At 39.0% G+C, this 22,550-nt stretch overlaps 1 protein-coding gene across 1 annotated transcript in view; it reads left to right on the top strand.

Moving 5' to 3' along the window:
* The window catches only part of SND1 (staphylococcal nuclease and tudor domain containing 1), a gene marked incomplete in the record, with an annotated part of 3,811,866 nt that overhangs the window by 1,675,558 nt on the left and 2,113,758 nt on the right, over positions 1-22,550 (top strand). The window contains 1 exon segment of the mRNA XM_044088623.1: positions 19,385-19,494. Within this exon segment, the coding sequence (XP_043944558.1) occupies positions 19,385-19,494 (110 nt within the window).

Here is a 22,550-nt window from a genome sequence, read left to right as displayed (position 1 = left end):
TCAACGAAGGTACGCCCATTCATGCATGTCAACACACAGAAGACGCTCTAGCTGAGAATCGAACAGGACAACTTCTTACTGTGAGGCGACAACGCTACCGCAGCACCACCACCGCAGTAAGATTGTAATTAGTATAATAGTAAATATAATTCGAATTGAACGAGTAATTAAAACGTTTTTTTGAATCGCTCTAAAATGAACTAAAAGTCCAGTAGAGAGAAAAATAATAGCCTTATTGAAAGTTTTAATAAATTAGTATCCAGTTAGAGAAAAATGTTCTTCACATTTAGAGATGGATTATACCTAATGAAGATGATTTGTATACCTTAGCTAGTTTAGATAATCCAAATAATTGCTCTATCATGTAGCAAATAAACTAGAAATATAAAATCTTGGCATTTGTTTGGTACTTCGGATTAGCATGAATTGTGGGGATTACCAGTCCTAGAAACGTGCATTCATTTCTATATTAAAGAAATTATACATTGGCTAGACAAAATTTTAAGGAAAACTGGAAAGTACTATGAATCTATGTAATTATCAGAAAATTAAAATAAAACATTAAACAATAGTATAAAATCAAAATGTTTGGAGATTTATGCATGTGTTGCATGGATTCATTAGTATTGGACATCTGCAAACAATATTTTTAACTAATACCCATTTGCTTTGACATTAGGATTTTGTCCAAGCTACCAAAAAGGATCCATCACTAAGGCAAAGAATATAGGTAACAGTGGGCATCCACACTTTGTCACTTTATATTTAATGTTTGAGAAAAAGCCCCGATATTTATATTTACTTCTTATTACTATTTATCTTTATTAAATTTATAAACTTTTCTAGGAGCCAATTGTTCTAACATTTTGAAAAAAATATCTAATTTAACAAACCAAATGTTTTTTTCTATGTCCAAATGTATTATTGCAAGTCCCTTTTATTCTTCATTAACTTTTTAATGCTGACACTCATCTTGTCTAAATATAAAGTAAAACCAGGTTTTTCTTCATGAATTTTATGAATACAGATTTTCACTCTTTATGCATATACCAATATAAAAGTTTTATAATCCATATTTAGTAAAGAACATGGACTATGTAAGGAGCATTTAGTCAATATCTTGCTTTATTATCTGTGTGTAGTCAATGAATCTTTCCTTGATGGGAAAATACATTTTTTTGATTGTTAATAACAGAGCCATAGCTAGCTGATATAGTACCTGGTGAGATTACTCGATCTGGTATCCCTCAAAGTTTTTCTGATATTTCAGACGGTCTGATTTCTTTAATCTTACATGTTAAAATAGCTGGCATATCCCCAATCTTTAATGCTTATGTTAGTAATCACTATGAGTATTATAATTTGTACTTCTTTTGAAAAAAAAAAAAAAACTTATGTTTTTATGTAACAATTGCTGTTTTTATATTAATCTGTCATAACTTCTATATTAATTTTGTATTTTTCTTGGAGCTTTTCTCCCCGGGCCTCTACTGAAAATGGACATGTATCCAGCTAGACTAGCCCGATCAACAAATGTAAAATAAAATAATAAATAAAAATAATGGATAGAAGTTTGGTTATTAATAACTACTTTTAGTTTTTTTCCCCTACCATTTCAATCAGTTTATCATGTAGACCACACTAATTTAAAATACATTAAGAATTTATTAAAAAGATTTAGTTATTTCATACATAAACTTATAATACTAACAAAGTTTTTTTTTTGCTGTTTATCCATTTTGTGCACCTGTAGGAATGATTCAGAAACAATAGTAATAAAATGGAAAGATGGTGTAATTGTGTTAAAAATACACAATCGCAACAACTGAATATAGAAGAATTCACATTTGAAGAGAGAGTGGTTAAACATTCAAAGTACAAGATTTGTTCTAGATAAGATTGGAGGATTTGGAAATTATTGAGAGTATTGAAATATGTAAATATATAAAAAAATTAATACCCCGATTTGTATAAACCATTAACAGAATATGAATAGGATATTGAGGATGCATTTTAAAAGTAAATATTCCCAAATAACACAGGTGGACAGTGGTCTCACCTTGATAACCACATCGCCACAACAGTCAGGAAATCCTATGTGGCACACCTCATCACTAAGGCTTTTCATCCTGAAGAAAGGTCATTGTCCCACTATACTTATCCCTCATTAGACCCATTATAGAATACAACTCCCCATTTGGTATGTACCTCTCAAGACATCTGCAGCAACTGGAACTGTTGCAGAAATACCTCACTAAAAGAATCACAGGCCTAAAGCAGATGCCCTATGCTGACCATCTAAAAAAAAAAAAACACCTATACTCTGTCGCATATTGTCTACTCAGAGGCAATCTCTGCTTAGCATACAAGGTCATGTCAAACACAGAGCTCTTGGACATGCTGCACTTAAAGAAATCCCAATCCCTCAGAGACTCGCACTCCAGGGATCTAAACCTTGTCATCACAGTGAACAAAACATGCTGGAGGGATTGGTTCCTGACCCAGAGATTCTCCAAACTCTAGAATAGACTGCCCATACATGTCAAGCCAGAGCACTTCTTTGGCCCTCTTCAAAAGGAACCTTGATGATTGGATGAGAGAGAGGAAATTCACCCCGGGGATCACATTAGTCACCCTGCTAGACAGGGGTCCAGGGAAGTAAATACTATGGGAAGAAATAGCCAGGGAATTGTTATGGCTAGACTTGTATAGGCTCTAGGACCAATAGCCTAGTAACAACCTATGAACCTGTGAAATGATTGTGGGCATCAAAATGATTAATACTAGAACCAGTAGCAAGAACAACTTCACCTTTGGGGGGGGGATTTATACATGGAAGTCATTCATAGAGAAGTTGTATGCATGTGAGAAACTGGCAAAGTTAACAAAAACAAACAATGAAACTGAGTTTCAATGCAGAAACTGAAGAATGTTGGAATCCTGTCTGACGGCACTTATCGTAAGATCTTTTTGAGAAATTCTATCATTCTGCCTAACTGTTTAGACAGTTTTAATATTGTGAAAATAATAGCCTAAAATGAACTAATGCTGACATTTATAAAGAAAGATAAGGCTCTTCTTTGGTGTGTGTTAGCTGTAGCAAGGAAAATTATTACAAGAATTTGGAAACAAAATATTCCTCCTACATTTGTTCAATTTATTAACATAGGAAAAATAGTACTTGATGAAAAAAATGATGCACTTAAGGACAAAATCAGATGCAATGAAATTCAAGTTCTGGAAAAACTTTCATAAGTAATAGAAAAATGTAAGTGATAAAAACGTATGCTGTAAATGGAAAAGTCAATATTAACACAAACTTTGCACATAGTATATATAGTTAAGTTGTAAACTAAAATTGGTGGTCAAGACAGTTAAGATGTGTTTGAACTATCAAAGTTTGTTTTATAGACTATATTGGCAATTTAAAATGGAGTATGTCAGGATTAAAAGTTAATAATTTAGCTATGAAATGAAGAAAGAAAATGATTTATTTATTTATTTATTTATTTATTCCAGTTTGATGACCGGGGAGGTCTACTGGGCTCGGGGAGCCCATTTTCAGTGAAGGCCCGGGGAGAAAAGCTCCAACAATACATAGTTACATGAATAATTAGTAAGAAACTTTGCATAACTGACAAATAAACCGGTAGCATTCATAAAGAAACAATTACAATTTTGTGTAGGTGTAAAAAACAGGCAAATGGCCTTGAGGATAGAATTTACAGTATAGTTATATATACATAATGCAAATGAGCAAGATTAGCTAGGTGAGAGGTTAACCAGGAGTAAAAGTGGAGGAGACTTTGAGAGGTATAGGGTGAAGAGTACAGTTGCATTTCCTGTTTGAGTAAAGGTGAGAATGAAGAAGAGCTTTAAAGTTTTCGAGGTTATCGCAGGTCCTAAGAGTGGAGGGAAGAGCATTCCATTTTTTGGCTAAGGTGAAGGAGAGCAGAAGTTGACCAGCTGGGCCGCTTGTATTTGTGGATTGTGATTAGGTTTTGTTGGGTAGATCAAAGTGTTCTATGGGGTGTATATGGTTGTAGGATATTGGATAGTCCAGAGCACTTGGTAGGTTGGAATAGTAGTCTATAGGCAGTCGTGATTTGGAGAAAGTCAAGTTGGTTATGGAGTTCAAGCCAGTTTAATGAGTGAGGGGAGAAACAATGATGAGAGGAAGATTTGGCTTTGGTAGCAAATCTGGAGATTTTATTGTAACATATTTCTAGTTTGGATAGTGAGAGGGATAAATTAGTAAGTAGAGGGGCGCCATACAATAGAGAGGGAAGGAGATAAGAAGTGGCGAGAGTTAGTCTGGTAGCAGGAGAGAGGAAGTGATTGTTTCTATAAAGTAGGCAGAGTTTTATGTGGGTTTTCTTTGTTTAGCTGGACGTGAGTATTAAATTTTAGGTGTTCATCAATAGTTACACCAAGAAGTTTGGCAGAGGGAACGACCTCTAAAATGGAGTTATGGCTGATTATTTGGAATGAGTTTTTATCAGTAGGGGAGGACTTAGAAGGAGAGAATAGAAGGATTTTAGTTGTGTTAGCATTTAATGAGAGGTGATTTTGGAGCATCCAGTTTTCTGTAGTAGAGAAGGCTGTTTGTGTCAGTAGTTGGAGATCTGTTGAGTTGGAGGCGCCGCAGATCAAAGAAGAATAGTCAGCATATTTAACAGTTTTAGTATTGGGTATGGCCTTCTAAAAGTCATTAATAAAGATGTTGAATTGAATTGGGCCAAGTTTGGATCCTTGGGGTACTCCAGTGGGGGTAGGATGGAAGGTGGAGGTGCCCTGGCCCCATTTGACAGCCTGGGACCTGTTGGATAGATAGCTGGAAAGCCAGGAGAGTGTTTTGTGAGAGAGATTGAGATTAGACATGATTTAGAAGGTGGGTGCAGGAGATAGTATCAAAAGCTTTAGATAAGTCCAACAGAACTGAGGATACTAAATTACCAGAGTCACGGGCTAAATTGACAGTATGTAAGAAGGAAAGAAGGGCGGTGTTGGTACTATGTCCTGGGCAGAAGCCGTGTTGGGTAGGAGAGAGTAGCTGGTGTTTGGTAAGGAATGGCAAGAGCATTTTTCAAGGAGTTTAGAGAGAGGGGAAAGGATGGCTATGGGGTGGAAATTAGGTACGTTACAGTTTTTGCCACCCTTGTGAAGTGGAAGAATATATGCAGAGTGCCATAGTTTAGGTACATAGGATTCAAGTAGGGATCTATTGATCAGGATGCTAATAGGGCGAGCAATACCATCGGAGGCTATTTTTAAGGAGGAAGAGGGAATGTTGTCGGGGGCATTGGAGCAAGGCTTTAGTTTAGAGAGTAGTTTCTTTATTTGGTAGGTGGAGATGGGTTTGAGTTCGAAAGTAAGGGGGGAGAGGATGTTTGGTTGGGGTGGGGTTGAGGGGTGGGTATTGGTAAAGGTCTTGGTTAGTTCAGCAATAGAAGTGGTGAAGGTGTTGAATAGTGAGGCAATTTCAAGGTCAAATTTGCTGGTGTCGGGGCAGGGATTGTTTTTAGTACCTGGCCTAAGGAGAGAGTTGATAGTTCCAAAATTTGTTTGAGTTTTTTGCATGATTTGTTTGCAATTTGATGTATTAAGACTTTTGATCTTTGATTACTTGTTTTTTGACAAGGTTTCTTAGTTTGTATTTAAGCAAGATGTCTGGTTGTTTAGTTTGGAGGTATGTTTTCCAGGTTTTATCTCTTTGTAGCATAATCTTTTTGGTATCTTTGGTAAGCCACAGGGTGGTCTTAGTTTTTACTCTTTTTGTTCTTACTGGAGCTAGGGAGTTAAGGACATTTAAGAAAGTTGAATTGAAAAAGTCAACGGCCGAGTCTAATGGAAGAGTTTTCAGGGGTTTCCAGTTGGTATTCCTGAATGAATCAGAGAAAGTAGTAGGGTTAAAGTTAGAGAGGTTCCGAGTGTGGATAAACTGGTGGGAGTGTGGGGGGGGGGTGAGGGAAGCTCGATGGGTAAAGGCAGGGAGGTGGTTTCCTAATGGGTCTGGTATGACACCAGATTGTATCACTTTATAGGGATGAGATACTAGGATCCAGACTAGTATAGAGCCTGGGGGGTTGGTTTTGTTGGGTCTAGTGATGGTGTTAGTAAGTTCAGTGTAGTTAAATAGATTGACATGGTGGGGTTAGGGTTGTTGATTTTGTTCCAGTCTATATTTACATCACCCAATATGTAGGTTTCCAGTTTAATATTTGAGGAGGCCCAAGACAGGATGTCTTCCAGGGTGTTGGTGGTGTTACCTGGAGGAATATAGAGGGAAATGAATCAGATGCTTTTATAATTGTTAATTTTTAGAAGGCCTGCTACAAGTTCAGCATTATTAAAAGAAGGGATGGGATTAGGATACGGAGTAAAGGACAGCTGGTTGGAGTAGACCTCGAGTACTTAGGCCGTCAGATCAAAGTAATTGAAATCCAGGGGGAAGGAATTCAGAGTCACTTATGTGAGGTTTTAGCCAGGTTTCAGAGATGGCTACAATGTCAGGTGAGTTGAGTGACCCAGGCATGAAAGTGGGTTATTTAATTTTTTGGCTTTGGGCGTTGATGGTGAGGAATTTGAAGTATTTATTGGTGGAATTATTGTGGGAGCTAGTGTGGTTAGTAGGAGAGAAGTTTGGTCTTGGATTAGGGTGAATGTCATCGGCTAAGCAGAGGTAAGTGAGATAAGGAATAAGTTGTTTTGTTTTGTACTTAGTTAGAATTGTCTGGTAATGAAAAGGTCTTGGTTTGTAGTATTTAGTAGTGATTGGGAGAATTTTTACTTTGAAGAGGAGGGAAGGGTGGGAGGGAATTAAAGAGGCTGAGATGTTGTGGAAGTGTGTTGTGTGAGGGAGGTGGGGAGGCAGAGGTGGAGGGTATAGATGGAAGTGAGTATAGGAGGTGGCATGGTATAGAGGAAGTAGAAGAAGGATGAGGAAGAAAGTGGAAATAAAGGTTTTAGGAGTAGGAGAGTGCATGATGGGGCCTGTTGGATATAATAGAGAGGAGGTTAAGGGACTTGAGAGGGAAGTGGTGAGGTAGTGAGAGGCAGGTGGGGTGGAGTGAAAGCGTTGATGTCAACAGTCAGGAAATTCAGGAAATCTCAAGGCAGGATACACCAGGGAATGATATACACGCAGCAGGACAAAACTTTGGTTCTTTTGAGTGTTAGTGCAGGTTCTGCTCAAGGGACCAGTACAGCACTGGGAAAGTAAGTGTTCGCTTTAGATGGATTTCAACAGTCAGGAAATTCAGGATTCAGAAATTGGTACAGTTGTTTCACACCACTCAAAAGTTGTACATATCTTACATGAACAAAACCATTAAATACTGCTTATCCAAATTCAGTCAGTAGACAACAATTCGGTACAGAATGGGTTTTGCTACACAAAAAGAGAAATCTTTGTCAGCAAGTACTAATACAACATGGATTCAGTTGGGAACAGCATCCCGTAGGGCACCAAAAGATTTAAAGAGCTCAGGAACTGGTAAACACCGACGAGCATTAACTCCCTTTTGATTGAGTGAAATCAGCATTGCGAGGATCTTGCCCTGTGAGTACACCTATGGAAATAGCTGCAGATAACTCTATGGCCTCCCCTAGTCTTTTGGCTCATGCAACTAGTAGTGTTAATTCAGGATCATTAGAAGCATAGATGAGTGCAGCAGTTGGTGTTCCTTTTAAGGGACGTAACCTTTTTCCTCTGCCAGAGCCTTTACCAATAAAACATGGACAACGGAATGGACGGTCACAGAGCAGAAAAAGCCATAAAATACACAGCTACAGTCTTTATTTACTTACTTTATATACTTATAAATGTGCTAGCATTAACAGGCTTTGCACTGGGAGGCATCCATTCAAAATTTAGTGTCGGCAATGCTCACTTATTAGCCAGAAAAGTTGTAAACATTGCAAGGAGCAGACTAAATTAAGAATTAAAAACAAAAATCCACCAGGGGTGGCAGGATGGCATAATGGTTAAGGTGTTTACCTTATAGATACAAGGTGCAAGGTTTGATTCTCACATGGGGTAATTGGCTAGGTGTGAAATGGCCCACAAGGGCAGTTAGCTTAGTACTAATCTATGAACCAGAACAATTATGTATTGGGGATGACACACTTTGCCTGTTTTCTGATGGGCCCACTCTTCCTTCTTTTCAAGTTTATGCCTAGAACACAAGTCAGGTGGCCTTTGTAGCTTTTGTTTCAGTTGTATTTTATATTTTTCAGTAGATCTTTAGCCCATGGTTTTCTTTATTGGTAGAGGGAAGGTCAGAATCGGTGTAATGCAGAGTTAACCTTAACATTGCTGATTGAATGTATTGCATGGGTTTTGTCTCTTCGTAATTTTGTGCTTCCCTCCCCAAAGAAGGCATCCTCTCTCTGCATCCAGTGCAGACTGACAATATCACATTTATAAGTAATGGCACAACTACATAGGAAGACATATTTATTTAGAATATTGGTAGGGTAATCCAAGGACTGTTTTTGTCCACAACTTCAGCAGAAAACTGTGAGAAAGCAGAGAAATACAAACAGACTATAGAAGAATTAGTACACAAGGGTGCAAAATATTTTAATAATGCAGAGACTGCTACGTAATTCAAACATAGGATGACTTTGGTCTGAGTTGTACTTTCTAGGTCATGCTAATTTGGTTTGAAGATTATTTGGAGTTCAGGGTAGCAAGTGTACAGGACTATGCAGGATATACTTTTCCCACAGAAAGAGTTAGTGCCTGTTTGAGTCATAGCTGAAATGGTAATGCAAGAACTCTTGCATATTGCTTAACAGAAAGAAACAGTATCATGTGAAGGTATGGGGTCCCTCATACTAAGCGAGTATTGCTTTGTTTTAAAGTGACACTAGTGGACTATTAAGACATTTTTCTTAGATCATTTTGTGCATTTCTGTAGTGCGTAATAACTCTATCACCACACCCTTTGACAGGAAGGCTGTACATCAGGCCAGGTGCTTCAAAGATATCTTAAATGCATAATTGATTGAAATATGGTCACTTTTACATTTGTTGTTGAGAAATGTATTGTGGAACTTATGCTGTTAAAATGAAGCAGTATGCTGGTGACTTAATCTTTTCTTGCATGTCATGTCATCAACATCCAGTTCCTTAAAAAGCAACTCATGCATGCAGACAGCATTACCCCCTCTCATCCATGGGATTAGTATAGCCTACTCCAAGATTATTGCACTTAAGAAAATGGTTAGACTAAATGCAAGATTATTTCATTGATTCTTATTCCAGTCAAGTGCTGTGTTACTGGAGCACTTTCCAACCACAGCAATAGTAATGTATATGACAAACCGCCACCTTTAGAAAACAAATAGAGCACCCCTTTAACTTGCTTCTTGAGCTGTTGGCAGGATAGTGACACTGTTCAGTATTGGTCTAAAATACTTTGTGACAATTCTGATCTGAACAGACTGGACTATTTTGGAGGTACCATTCAGAAGTGCCTTTTTGGATTACAGCTGCATGGAAGGTTTGCATTGTTGTGTACTTAGAAGAGTGTTGTACTAATTAGAAGTTATTTTTTCAATATATGTTAAATGAAAAGCATATGTAACACTTGAAGAATGAATATGTATGAATTGACTTCTTATGAACACTGTTGAAATACATAGCCTTAATTGGCTTCTGATCTAAATATATTCAGTTACAGTATTTGATCCTCTTTCAGGATGGTAATGTATTGCATTTCAGTAGTATAAACGGCTGCTAGCAAAACTCTTAGGAGATCTTGATACTGCTTGTGTCTTAAAGTTCTGAAACATGGAATTCCAGTAGTTTGTGAAATAAAGTGGTCGTTAACCCCCTTATTTCACAAACTGCCGTTGAAAATTATTTTTTAAAATATGTGATTAATTTTTAAGAATACCTAAACTAGATACATTGTATCATATTTGTACCACTGTTCTTTTGATAAATGCCATCTGAATCCAGCTGCTAACATCTGCCCTTTACATTTTAAACTACCATTACAGTGATGCTAATCAGGAAAAAAATATAGACACACAGTAACTATCAAAGTGCTAGTGCCGCGGTTACCTCACAGCAAGAGGTTCTCCGGTTTGATTCTCGGCTGGAGCGCCCTCTGTGTGGAGTATGCATGTCCTCCCCGCGGTCGAGTGATGTTTAAAGACATGCAGGTAGGTGTGTGCGTGAATAGGTGTGCCTTCTTTTGAAGGCTGGGCGTCGGGCTGGCACCTTGGCACCGTAAAAATCTACTGCCAATCATTAGCGGACCGGAGTTCTGTTGTGGCGACCCCTAACTGGGAAAAGCCGAAAGACATTAGTGTAGTAACTATCAAAGTACTTGATAACATATTGCAACAATTACAGTGCCCAGAAATTCAGTTTTGTTGAATAGTATTTTTTCCTTGTGACTCAGGTTAAAACCTTCTCATTTAAGTCTTATGTTTGTGTTTTGTTTTATGATCAAGGGGGCATATGGCTGCATCTCTCTCGTTCTCTAGCTTAATAATTTGTGATGTATCCCAGAGCTTGTAAAGCCTGACCCTTCTTGAAAGCTGTTTTTGCTGATATTGTGTGCCTTTTTACAATGTATTATCCCTTTTCAGTGTTTTGAGTTTTCTACAAATGTAATGTGGAATGCAGCCATTTTTTTAAAGATGGGGAGAAGTTACATCACTTGTATAAGGTGCTGAATTGAACTGCATTACTCCCTCAGGTACAAACTCTTAAGTAATTCTGTTTTGCTTTGTATTTGGATAACAAAACATTGCAGCAAAGGGCAAGGTAGCTTGGATTGCTGATTAGGGCTGGTAATTTTAATGTTCAACATCAGAAAGACCTAAAGAGACCTGATAAGACTTTCAAGCAGCATTTTAAGGTTACAATTACTTTTACTTTATTTTTTACATGTAATTTCATTATCTCATCCATTCAGTGCATAATAGGTTGCTTTAACTATGGCAACAGATGGAATTGTTTGTATGCTGAGCATTTTTTCCTTGGATGTTGACTTTCCTTCAAGTTCTTTGAAGTTGCCACCAGAGCTCCCTCCCTATCTTTTTTTTCCCCTAGTGAAATTACTGAATGACTTTGAAGGCTCCAGTTTTATTTCCATATCAGATTTCTCCACAAGCCTGCCTACATGTTATTGGCGCCTACAGTGTTTTATGTGTTTCTGCATCCACCTCCTCTAGCATACTTGGAACTGTTCTGAATATTTGCAGGTACTCCCTCGTTTGGAAGCATCTTTGTTGTCATACTAGGATGGTACTGTGTTTGGTGGATGTTGTTTTTATGCTATTTGTATTGTCGTTTGTGGTCAAAAGCATTAGAATTCTGAAGTGAAAGCAGTATTACTAATGTATCTTTGTGCAAATTGTGTATTTTCTAATTCCATATGGATGGATTTTAGGTGAAGGTTTTCCACAGGCAATTTCTTTGACTGCCTAGATCAGTCTCACTACTGCTATAAACATCTTAAAAACGGTCTTTGGTTATATATTATGCTCCCCATATTTGTAGCTCCATTTGTGCTAAGGTTTGTTTTATTTCTTCTTTAAAAACAAAATTTTAAACTTGGAGCTTCTCCCAAAAGCAGAGCATTTTTTTCATCGCTTTCAGATGCTTTCATTGGTTGCTTGATCTATTTACTTCTTTTTCAGCTTTTGATTTTGTGGAATTGGTCCCAAGGCTTTTTTCTGTTGCTATTTCAGAAGGGACCGATAGTAAAATCCAGTATGGTTTTCTTGCCTGCACAGCTGATGACCATTGAGACCCCCCCTGTTGGATTTGAGTTCATTTATTTCCCTGTACTGGGTATCCTCAGGCAAGAGATGTCCATAGGAGCTTTCATTGGCTCTGACAGCACTCTGTGCCCTGCCATTGAGGGTAGGTCACTTCATCTTTCAGCTGACACAAATATGTCTCCCTCACCTGACTAGAGCTGTATGCTATCCTTCCCCACTGATGTCTGGGCCAGGAACTACACTACACCCTCCAAAGTTTCACTTCCGTTAATAGGCAAGTTAAGAAGACATTTCTTACATGACACTAACCCAGCCCCCCAAGTTGCTGTGGTTAACAACACAGCACTGTCTGAACATCTTGCTCTGTTCCTCTGATTCGCATTTGCCATATTCTCTGTCTCGGTGTCTGTTGCACACATATACACATATATCACAATGAGCTACTGCTACAGTTCTAGGATCACCAAGCCCACATACCTTGTTCCTTTGGCCCTTTAAATGCAACTGTCCTTTCTTAAGGGAGCATATAAATGACAGGGGCCACCAGATTCCTCCCTCCTGCATGAGTGAGATAACAAGGTTTTCATTCCCATCTTCCGGTTTGGCTCATTAAGTACTAGAGCCGGTTATCAAACTCAGGTTATCTTGGTCTTTATCAGGGCTTTATTCTTGTATACCACACAGCCACATTAATGTTCAGAAGTAAAGTGTATACATGCTTACAAAAAGTACATCATCAGCATGCATAATATGCAGACCCTTTAAAAAAATCTTAATTTAATTAACAAAATTGATTGTATAAATCAAGATTATACATTACAGTTGCTTTCGGTGGCTGAAACCCATACAGGAATTTAAGTTTTACCTCATCATATTGCCACATTTTACATCTTGGTACAAATCTCGTACTTAGTTGGGTGCAGCCACATTTGTCGATTGCAAGTCTACCAGGCAACAGCCTTCAGTGTATGAAATTGTATTACTAGAACATGATTGAATAATCGGATGTTAACCACATAAACCCACTAGGAAAGGTCTCTCTTCATGGTAGCTCAGGAAACCCTGCCTAGTTTGAGCAGTAGTTTAAAAGGGCAAATAGAAGGACTCAGGCCCACAGGAAGCTGTACTTCAGGTGCATTGCTGTACATGTAACTACTTTTGCACTTCATACTTCATTGTAAAGATGAGAAAATTATTTGAAGTAAAGAGCAACACACAAACATTTTAACCGTAACCATCTCACCTCCAGTATCCAGTATTTTCCTTACATTTACATTTTTCATATTTAACAGTGTACTGAATTTATGCATAAAATCTTTTATTCTTGGGGTGGGAAGGTTCCCCTCATTGTGACTATTCTTTAAAAGAGTTTCATTTCTATTCTAAGAGGACATGCTGGTAAAAAGGACTGATTGTATTTTGTTATATTATTGATGTTTCCCCTCTCCACTGTGCAGTGTTTTTAAACTCCAATACAGAATGGCACAGTGGTTGTCCGTTCCATTATCATTGACCATTCCTTCTGCTGAGATGTGGTATTGCTAGCTGCAGAGTCACCTTAGCTTATCCTGTGGCTGTTGCCCTTTATAGACCTGCTGCTTTGGAATGTATTTAGAAGGAAAAAATGAAATCACACTTTTTTTCTTCATCCTTGGAGAAAGTTTAGCTAAAGAGTGCACATGAGGGAGCAACTGCAAAGCAGTGTGCAGTAGTTATACAACCAGCTGTTCAAATCCTTTTTGTAGTTTTCTTAGAAGGAAGGGCATATTATCTTAGTCTAGCCCAATAAATGTGAAAAGCCTATACCTTTCTTGTTCTGTTTCGCAGTACACAGTTTGTAGCCTCTGGAGTGATGCCTGCTCTAAAGACCAAGGTATTTATTCTCCTGCTGTTATAAATTGCCTGTTTCTCAGTTACCTTGTGTTGGACCACATTTCCTTGAAAGAAAGAGATTGTGTGTGTGTGTGTGTGTGTGTGTGTGTGTGTGTGTGTGTGTGTGTGTGTGTGTGTGTGTGTGTGTGTGTGTGTGCGCGCACTCTTCCCATATTTATATTCTCCCCATGCCAGCCTGTCGTGTCACCTGAAATACTGATGTCCAAATTTTCTGTTTCATTTTGTAATCATAATGCTTATTGTAGTAAAGTGTATAGTGTGGACGAGTGATTTTTAAGCAGGTTTGTTTCCTTTATCATATGATGATCTACAAATTTCTGTTGATAAAAATGTGTAACTCTCTCTCTGCTGGCATAGATGGATAAAAGGGCTAACTGTGATCCAGTCAGCCAAACTTCAGTTACCATCTTGAGTGCTTGATTTAGGGGGTTTCCAGTTTATCACATGCTGCTATTGCTTCTACTACTACTGCTGCCCAGATCGGTGCCTAAGGGCAGGAGTGACGTGGACAGGGTGGGCACCAGTGCAGGGATGACTAGGTTATGGCCACGGAAGCTTGTGATAGTAAACCTTGACCACGCGAAAGTGCACATGCAAACTGACTGAGGGGCATGTACAGTAACATAGACGCCCATATCACAATACAACATGAGAGGTTAGGGGCTTTCATATGAAGTATTCTATGTGCCAGTGACAGCAGCAGTTTACATAACGTGCCTGGGTGACTGCCCCCACCAGGCTGCTTTGACAATAGAGGTCATGGGAACTCATCTATAGGGAATGAATGGACTTCCATTCAATATGGGGTGGCCTGATGGCCAGCCGACAGAGGAAGAAAATGCATCTTTCAGTGGGAGACAAATTAAAGGTGTCTTTCCACAGTCATCCTATTCAGTAGCTGTACAGAAAGTCGTCATTACAAGTTTCATGTCAATGATAGAATGGGTGCAGTGATTTCCTATTAATTCTGTTGGCACATTCAAAGCAGCTTAAAAACTGCACTGTAAATTAAATTTATAAAAAAGCAATTATTGTGCTGTTAACATAAATGCATACTTGCTGTTCTACAGGTTCTTTTTCTACCTGCTGCATTAATCATAAATCTGCTGCATTAATCATAAATCTAGAATTACAATTATGTGGTCACAATAAGTGGAGTACATTGGGTTCTTGGAGTAATACCGATGGCTTCTGTAGGCTTCCACCACCACAAAAAAAAGTTGGGGAATCATTACTATGGACAAAACCTGACATCAGCTGCATAGCCAGATGGTCAGATGCGCAGTACATTAAAGTTCTTTTCTCATCAAATTTTCAAATCACCAGCATCCATGGTGTAAAGGGCAAGAGCCCTTACTAAGAACTGTGTTACCTAAGACTGATTAGTGGCTTGGGTGCATGACAGAGCAGGCAAGGGCAGGTGGGTGTGCAGTCCTGAGGGCTAGAATTAGATGTTGGCTAGATTTTCCTGTTAAAGACTGGGGAGCTGCCATGTTGTGCCTCCTATGAATCGGAATGATGTCCTACTTAATTGAACCCATTGTGGAATTGAGTGGTAATGCAGAACTGATACCTATTGCGTGTCCCACCTGAGTTTTTTTTGCTAGTTGAACTCAGTGGATAGAGTTTAAGGTGATAAAAAACCTAAACCACCTCTGAGGGCTGTCTTAATGATGACCCCCCTTGTGGTCAGTCGACCCTTGCCCTGGAAATGGGGAATGAACAGGCCAAATCTCTGGAAGGAGACGATAATTGACAGGCAGCAGGTAGTGTCCCAAAAATGTAAATAACTATTATTTTTGTTTGCTTGCTTGTCGATTCCACACAATTCCTTCCCCGACAACTTCCTTATATTTAACAAATTAGCTCATTAGTTCTGGAAGTAATGGAGAATGTGTACTCCTGGGCTAGACAAGAACCTTACTGCCAATTCCTTCTTGTCCAGGAATCCTTATCAACCTCCTGTTCCCAGGTGAGAGCCTGGCGGTAGGAAGTGGACCAGCTTGCGGATCCTAGAGGGCTGCCTACTATCTGTTAAGAGCATGCTCCTTCAGCTGTTCCACCTTAATCATAGTTGCTGCCTGCTGTGGGAAGGCATGTTTCTGCACTCCAGTTCCTCCTTGGCTGCATAGAGCAAAAATACACTATGGCAGCGAGGATTCAGCCAGCTCATTACTCCACTAGGTGAACACCTAGTGCACCTGCTAAGTGTCACCATTATGGCAAGACAGAACCCCTTCCTTCATCAGGAAGGTTAAGCTGGCAGGTTCGTAAAGGTTCTTGTTAAATTTAACAACAGAAAGAAAGAAAAGCAGCTTTCTTATTCAGTCATTATGGTATTCGCCTCTTCCTCCTCCATTACAGTGGTGGTGTGATCCATTCCACTTGCTACACATGCCACTAGTGTGAAACTTATTAGAAAACGCCAGCAAATTTTTTAATTAAAAAAAAAACCTCATCCTTTATCCGCTGCAGTGGCTTACATAATACAGACCCAGATCATGTGAAACAAAGACACTGGGGGATGAACCCTCCAGTGTAGTCTTATTAATGACATTGTGAAGGGATACCCTTCCTCCTCAATGTAAAGTCCATTGTAAATCTCATGCATTTTTCCCTTAATAAAAACTACCTATTTGCTCATTGCATGTCAAACCCGTATCCCCTTTTCAGTGACACAAGAAATTACTGTTTCTGCATGGCAGCATTGGTACCTGTCATCCTTGTGTCAAGTCCCTGAAACAAAAATGTCCTTGTTTTATATCCTGAAGTAGAGAATTGTGTACAGTTATTTTTGGTGCTGACTCCTGCGCTCACTGTGGTGCCACTGCTGCTTGCACATCAGGAACAGCAGATAATTCTCATAGTGGAGCTGTGAAACAAATGTACTACTTAAAGACCCTCAAACTTGTATTATTTTATGGGGCCTGTAATGAATAGCCATAACTTGTCCATTTCTTGGAGTTGGACCCAGATTTTCTGCATGCAGTGAGGGCATTCATCCTTTAAGTTTGTCACTCCCACAGGACAGTTTTGTCCCAAAAAGTGTTTTTTTTTTTTTGTTATGCAGAAGTTGAGTGTATCGCAGTTCAGGACAGAACTGTCCAGCAAAAGGTCAAAGTGGAAAACCAAGATATAATGTTTAAAGGTGTGGTCCAAAATTAATAATTACCTTACTTAAAGAACCCTGTGTTTAATATGGTGAATGAATGAGTGTACCTTAGACAATTTTCATTATTTCTGACCCCAACTTTTAAGATGCTCTTTGATATCCCAGCACATGAACTGTATAAAGTTTTTTTTTTAATTTTAATGAACTGTAAACATTTTAGTAGTGAGCCACTCCTTTAGATACTTTTTCTTACTCAAAGTATATAAAGTCAAGTCATGACAAGATTGAACCCCAGCCCCCCAAGAAGTGAGGAGGAAACCAAATCTACTGAGCCACAGCAGTTTTGCTAATTGAAAGCTTATATAGGCAGGATATTCCCTTCCCTTTTGTATAGAGATGGATAACTTGTAATGTTAACGCTAGGTTGAATCCTCTCTAGATGGTTAATGTCAGTAGTTTGCCTGAGTCATAGTGACATTTGTTGGGCTGCTTCATTTGCCTAAGAAAGACTATCTGCAATGTTTAATGAATGAGCCATTTATTCGTAGAGCTTGTAGACCCAGATTTCACAAATACTTCAGCTGTACAAGTGGTGTGCAGGAATGTGCTTCTGCAAGAATATTTAATTATGTGATCAAGCTATTATTTTCATGCAAAACTTTCCAACAGTCCCCCCCCCCCCCCCTCCATCTTTCAATAGCTTCTGTAGCTGACAGAATGGAGGCAAATGTATTTTTGTTCTGGCAGTTCTGCCATACTTGGACAAAATTTATGTTGCTTCTTTCAGGTGTCAAGGAAGGAATATTAATTGCAGAGCTAGGATTCAAACCATTGTTGTTCAGTTTGACAAAAATAAATAACTGAGCTTTCTGAACCATGGTCTGTGATGGGCCATTTTACATTATAATAGCAAAATCACTTTAGTTTTGACATTTGTATGGAATATTGCCGCTTACAGAAGTGACAGCAGCAATGACAAATGCCAGTGTAGGCATGTAAAAGGAATGCTCCATGGATGCTTGATCTAATATGATAAGGGGAAGGGTACCCTAGACAGTGGTGAGACGTTTCCATTCTTAGCAGATTTCATTTAGTCACTTTGCAAATCAGCAGGCATTCTTCTTTGACACCTGTATGGTTTTATACTTTGAAGAAACGCAGTGGTTTGAAACTGATTTTTGGAGCAGTGTAGAAGTGGTTTTGCAGTTTTGTATTAGAGGTAGGGGAGTCTTAATCGTAACTGAACAACCCTGATGTTATTGGAGTGAAGCCCTTTTTTTTTGTGTTCTCCTCTTCCCTCCAATTCACATTTTAAAAAAATGTGCACATCTCCCCAAATGTTGCCACTTCATGCTTTATAAGTGAACATGTCATTTTCAACTGTTTGCCCATTCAGCCATAGTTTAGTTCTTAAGTGATCATATCTCTGCAGGTGTTATATGTGCCCTTGATGAACTCATTAGCTTAGATAGCTGTAAAGGACTTCTAGTCTGTAAGTCAATGTTTTTGAGTAAAATAATATACTCAGCTGAACACACAGTATGACTGGCTTTATATTATTAATTATTAGCATTTGTTTATCAGGATAGTTCGACTGGGCGCAAGGTCCCTTTTCAGTGGTGCCTTAGGGTGAAACGTTCGACATAATATTGGGCTTACAAAAGGTCCAGTAAGAAAGAGGAGTACAAGTCTAATAAAAAAAAATTACAAACAGACATCAGTTAGTTAATGGTTAGAAGATAAAAAGTGCATGTTACAGTAATATGCAGATAGTCTTAAATATTAAACCAAACAAGAAAAGAAATTAAATATGTTGAACATTATGAAGAGTTAAGTAAAGCTATTGCAGTAGAGCAGCAGTACCTTGCTTGTGTTGTACATGTTGCAGACATGACTAGCATCTTTAAGTAATCAGCAAGAAGAGAGTAGGATGTGTGAACAATCAACAGCATAGTACAGTGTACATTGGTTTCTGTGCTATACCTTTGCCTGGCCAGTCTCTTACATGTGTAGAATGATGTCTTGATGTCATCAGTTTTGATCTTAAGAAAAGCCTGACTGTGTCTATGTGGCACACAGTGACAAAGCGTGTACTGTGACCCAAGTTCAAGTAGCATCTGAAGTGCTGGAAGAGATGGCCAGCAGAGGACAGGGTTGAGTGGCCAGTGTTGCCTTTCCCGTCCTAGAAAAAAGGAGTGTTTGGTTCCATATGGCCTATTTCTGCCATGCAAGCAGAGGCCCGGTACTAGGAATATGGTCTTGGTGATCTCGCACTGGTGATGGTGGCTCCTGATGTTATCTGATGTGTGGGTGGTGAGAGATGGACATGCGTACGCAAAAAGAAGGGGCGAAGACAATCTGTACCACACCTGCTGGTAATCGGCCCCTGGGTGTCAGGTTATGGCCTCATTAGAGCTGCACTGTTGCTGGGGCACCAACAAGAGCACAGTCCTTATTGCTGTTTGTACGTAGAGGACAACAAATTGGCTCAAGATTGTTAGAAGAACCAAGACTGATAAAAAGGAGGTTTGATGGTGGGCAGACAGAAAAAAAAGCATATTAAAAAAATTGCTGGTCTGACGGGATCTGCTATGTCCCTGTTAATAACTTACTATCCCTTTTGTCTTTCAGGTATTGAATGTCCACGTGGTGCAAGAAACCTTCCAAGTGGGCTTCAAGAGGGTGAACCCTTTAGTGATGAAGCTACCCAGTTCACAAAGGAACTGGTCTTGCAGCGTGAGGTAGGATAAAAAGATGCTTTTAAAGGAACTTAAAACACCCTACAATTGATGCAACATGTGATCTTAAACTGTTTCTGTTGAATGTTTTCTTCATAATTTTTCTTCAAAGAAAAAAAGGTAGATGGCTATATTGGTCCATTTAGAGATGTGTGTGTGTGTGTATATATATATATATATATATATATATATATTTGTTTTGTGCATTGTTGGGTCTTGCTTTCTTTGAGTCATTCTTGTAGTAGGAGTGTTATTCACAGAACTTGCACGTTTAGGTGCAGGGAGGGAGTAACTTCCAGATATTTTTCCTTGCTTTCTAGAACTGTGCAGTTATTCAGTGTCAGCATAAACATAAGACATGGCCCATCTACCTTTCCTCCAGTTTCCCTGCCATTCCTTCAAGGCTACAGTGTGAATATCTTTTTTTTTTTATTCATTTGTGTCTGACAACGTTCTTTCATGGCTTCAGTTCAGTACCCTCTTGACATGTCACCTCACCTTAACTTTACTTTGAAGAACCCCTGCAGTAAGCCAGTTCTACTAGTACAGTGGTTTTACCTCATAAGTGTGATTCCAGCATTTTAGATTCTGCAGATAGGATGCTGGAGAAGTCAGCTTGGCAGTTGGACTGTGCACATATTTTCAGGGTTTGAAACTTCCAGACATGGATTTTTTAGTTGCATAGTGCAAATTCTTATCTAGGATGGACTCATCAAGCAGTCCTGTCCAAGTGCAAAGGAAATATTTGTGCTGAAGCCCAGCCTTAAGTTCCATCCACTTACAGAGCACAGTGAATAGAGGAAAAAAATGTTGATCCCAGGTATTGCAAAGGCAGCCTGTAATTTAGGTCTTATAGTTAAAGGTGCCAGGGATTTGACAGCAACAGCTAGGGACAGTTCGCTTTGCTAATCCTTTTTTGAGGGTTTGAAAAATGTAGCTAAAAAAAAAATTGAGACTGAAGTAAATGGATCACATTTGCTCATCAGCCATGGCACAATGCAACTTCGCTGATTGTGTATATAGTTCAGCAACAGTAACTAAAAGGAGGGCCAGACTTTTTCCTGACAATTTCCACTGTAAAAAATTGAAAAAGGCCAGCATGGGTGACTCCAGCACAAGCTGATTACATTCTATCAACACCCACAGAGACAGAGCAGCAAAAAATCAGTATAAAGAGTTCATGCTTACTCAAACAACACAGAAAGTAAGTCTGTGCTCTCATCCTTTGCACCCTCAGATGTCTAGCCTTAATGATTTATGGATATATCCCTGTGGCATTGATGGGTTTCCAAGCCCACCTCATGTACCATTCTCAGTGGACTAGCCCATTAAATTTGCAGATTCCCCCTATTGTTTGTTTAAGGATCCTCCTGTTCATACCACCTCTCTCCTTTCACATGAGATAGAGGTTTGTGAGGAAATAGACCCTGAGCTTCTAGCATTTGCCTACAAATGACTCCTTGTGCATCAGTAGTACTGTCACTGTATCATTCATCCATGTTTTCGCTGTGTATCTACTGACACTTTTTCACCTCCATTTCTCCAGTGTACTCCAGAGGTAATGGTCTTTGTCTCTGGAGAGCCAGTGGTCATTTAGATGGTGCCTGGTTGTAATCTGGTGGTGGTAGCTTCCTAGATGTAATTATTTAGAGGCCCTCAATCCCTTGCATACACAGATGCAGTGTAAAGTTACCCATTTCTGGTTACCTTGCTTAAAGCAATGTCATCTGGTGTTAGGTTCAGAGGAACCAGGTTACTTGGCAGGGGTTATACATTGGATACATTATTCTGAAGTTTTCCTATCATTATGGGCTTTCTCATTAATTGCTGTTAGATAAGAAACCTCTGTGTTTCTGCACGTGATGGCAGGTTGTAGTTATCTCATCTTCCTTTTGACTTCGAAGAGGGAATCCCCCCACCATTTGTCTTACAAAATGCTGAGCTGTTCGCTCCCTTTTTACCCTTTCCAGTAAAGTGCTCTTGGAAGGAACCAAGAAAACCTCATTTTTCATTTTGAATTATGGTAACCTGCAAAGTAATGCATTATTCCCATGTGAGCTGAAAAGGGTTGTGGATTTGTACACGTAGTATCACCCCTAGCAATACAGAAGAGGTGACTGGCTTCATATGTCTCTCTCTCTCTCTGTCCACCATGTGAGAGTTTTGGAAGCATGTCAAACATCAAAACAAGCAGCCTGATTTGATCTCCCTCATTGGATACTGTCAATAACATTATTAAAACCAGCTAGCTGTACTTGCATAGATATAGGTAGCTCTATTCCAATAAGCAGCACCATTTTTTTTTAAAAGCAGTACTATTTTTGATCACCTAATGAAATGTGTTGCTGGCAGAAAACCCCAGGTAACACAAAGCTGTCTGTGTGGCAACATTTAAGAGCAATTACACTCCTAGGACAATTAGCAGTCCTTTCCTTAGATTTAAAGATTCCAATGCTTTGGACCATTTCAGGAAGTTGATGTTTTCAAGTTTTATCTTTGTCATAAAGTTGTTTACTACTTTAACTAGTATGCTTTGTTACCAGAGAGGGATCTCTTGGATATCATTGAAATTTGGACCAGCCACCAAAAGGCAAGTTGATGGAAGCTGTCTCCATTGTGTTGTGTACATCCTGCTAAGTTTAAGGAGGGGGAATTGGTTGTGCTTTTAGACCTTCAGGACATTTACCTGCATCTAAAAATCAGGAAGCATCTTGGAAGGTTACTCTCCTTGGAGGTAAAAAGTCATTTATTTCCACTTTTAACATTTTCATTCAGCTTCTTAAAACCTTAGGGAGTTCACCAGGTATAGGGCAGTGGGGGCTATGTCCAGCTCTATAAAGGTTTTTCCATATTATTCAGACATCTTACTCCTGATAGCCATCTACAGTCATGTATCGGCACTGGCAAATGATTTTACTCACTCAATTTTTGTGGATTTGGGTGCAACATTGAACTAAGAGAAGTCTCAACTGCTACCAGCTCAGGCTTTAACCATTACATGTGTTGCTGTTTGGCCATTAGGGGTCTAAAGGCATTCTTCCTGTCTTGCAGTCTTCTAG

The sequence above is a fragment of the Protopterus annectens genome, chromosome 11.part0 (assembly GCF_019279795.1).
Source record: "Protopterus annectens isolate FY-2018-M chromosome 11.part0, PAN1.0, whole genome shotgun sequence".
Lineage (NCBI taxonomy): Eukaryota > Metazoa > Chordata > Ceratodontiformes > Protopteridae > Protopterus > Protopterus annectens.
The sequence above is the reverse complement of the archived record's forward strand: the minus strand, read 5'-3'. Positions and strand labels throughout refer to the sequence as shown.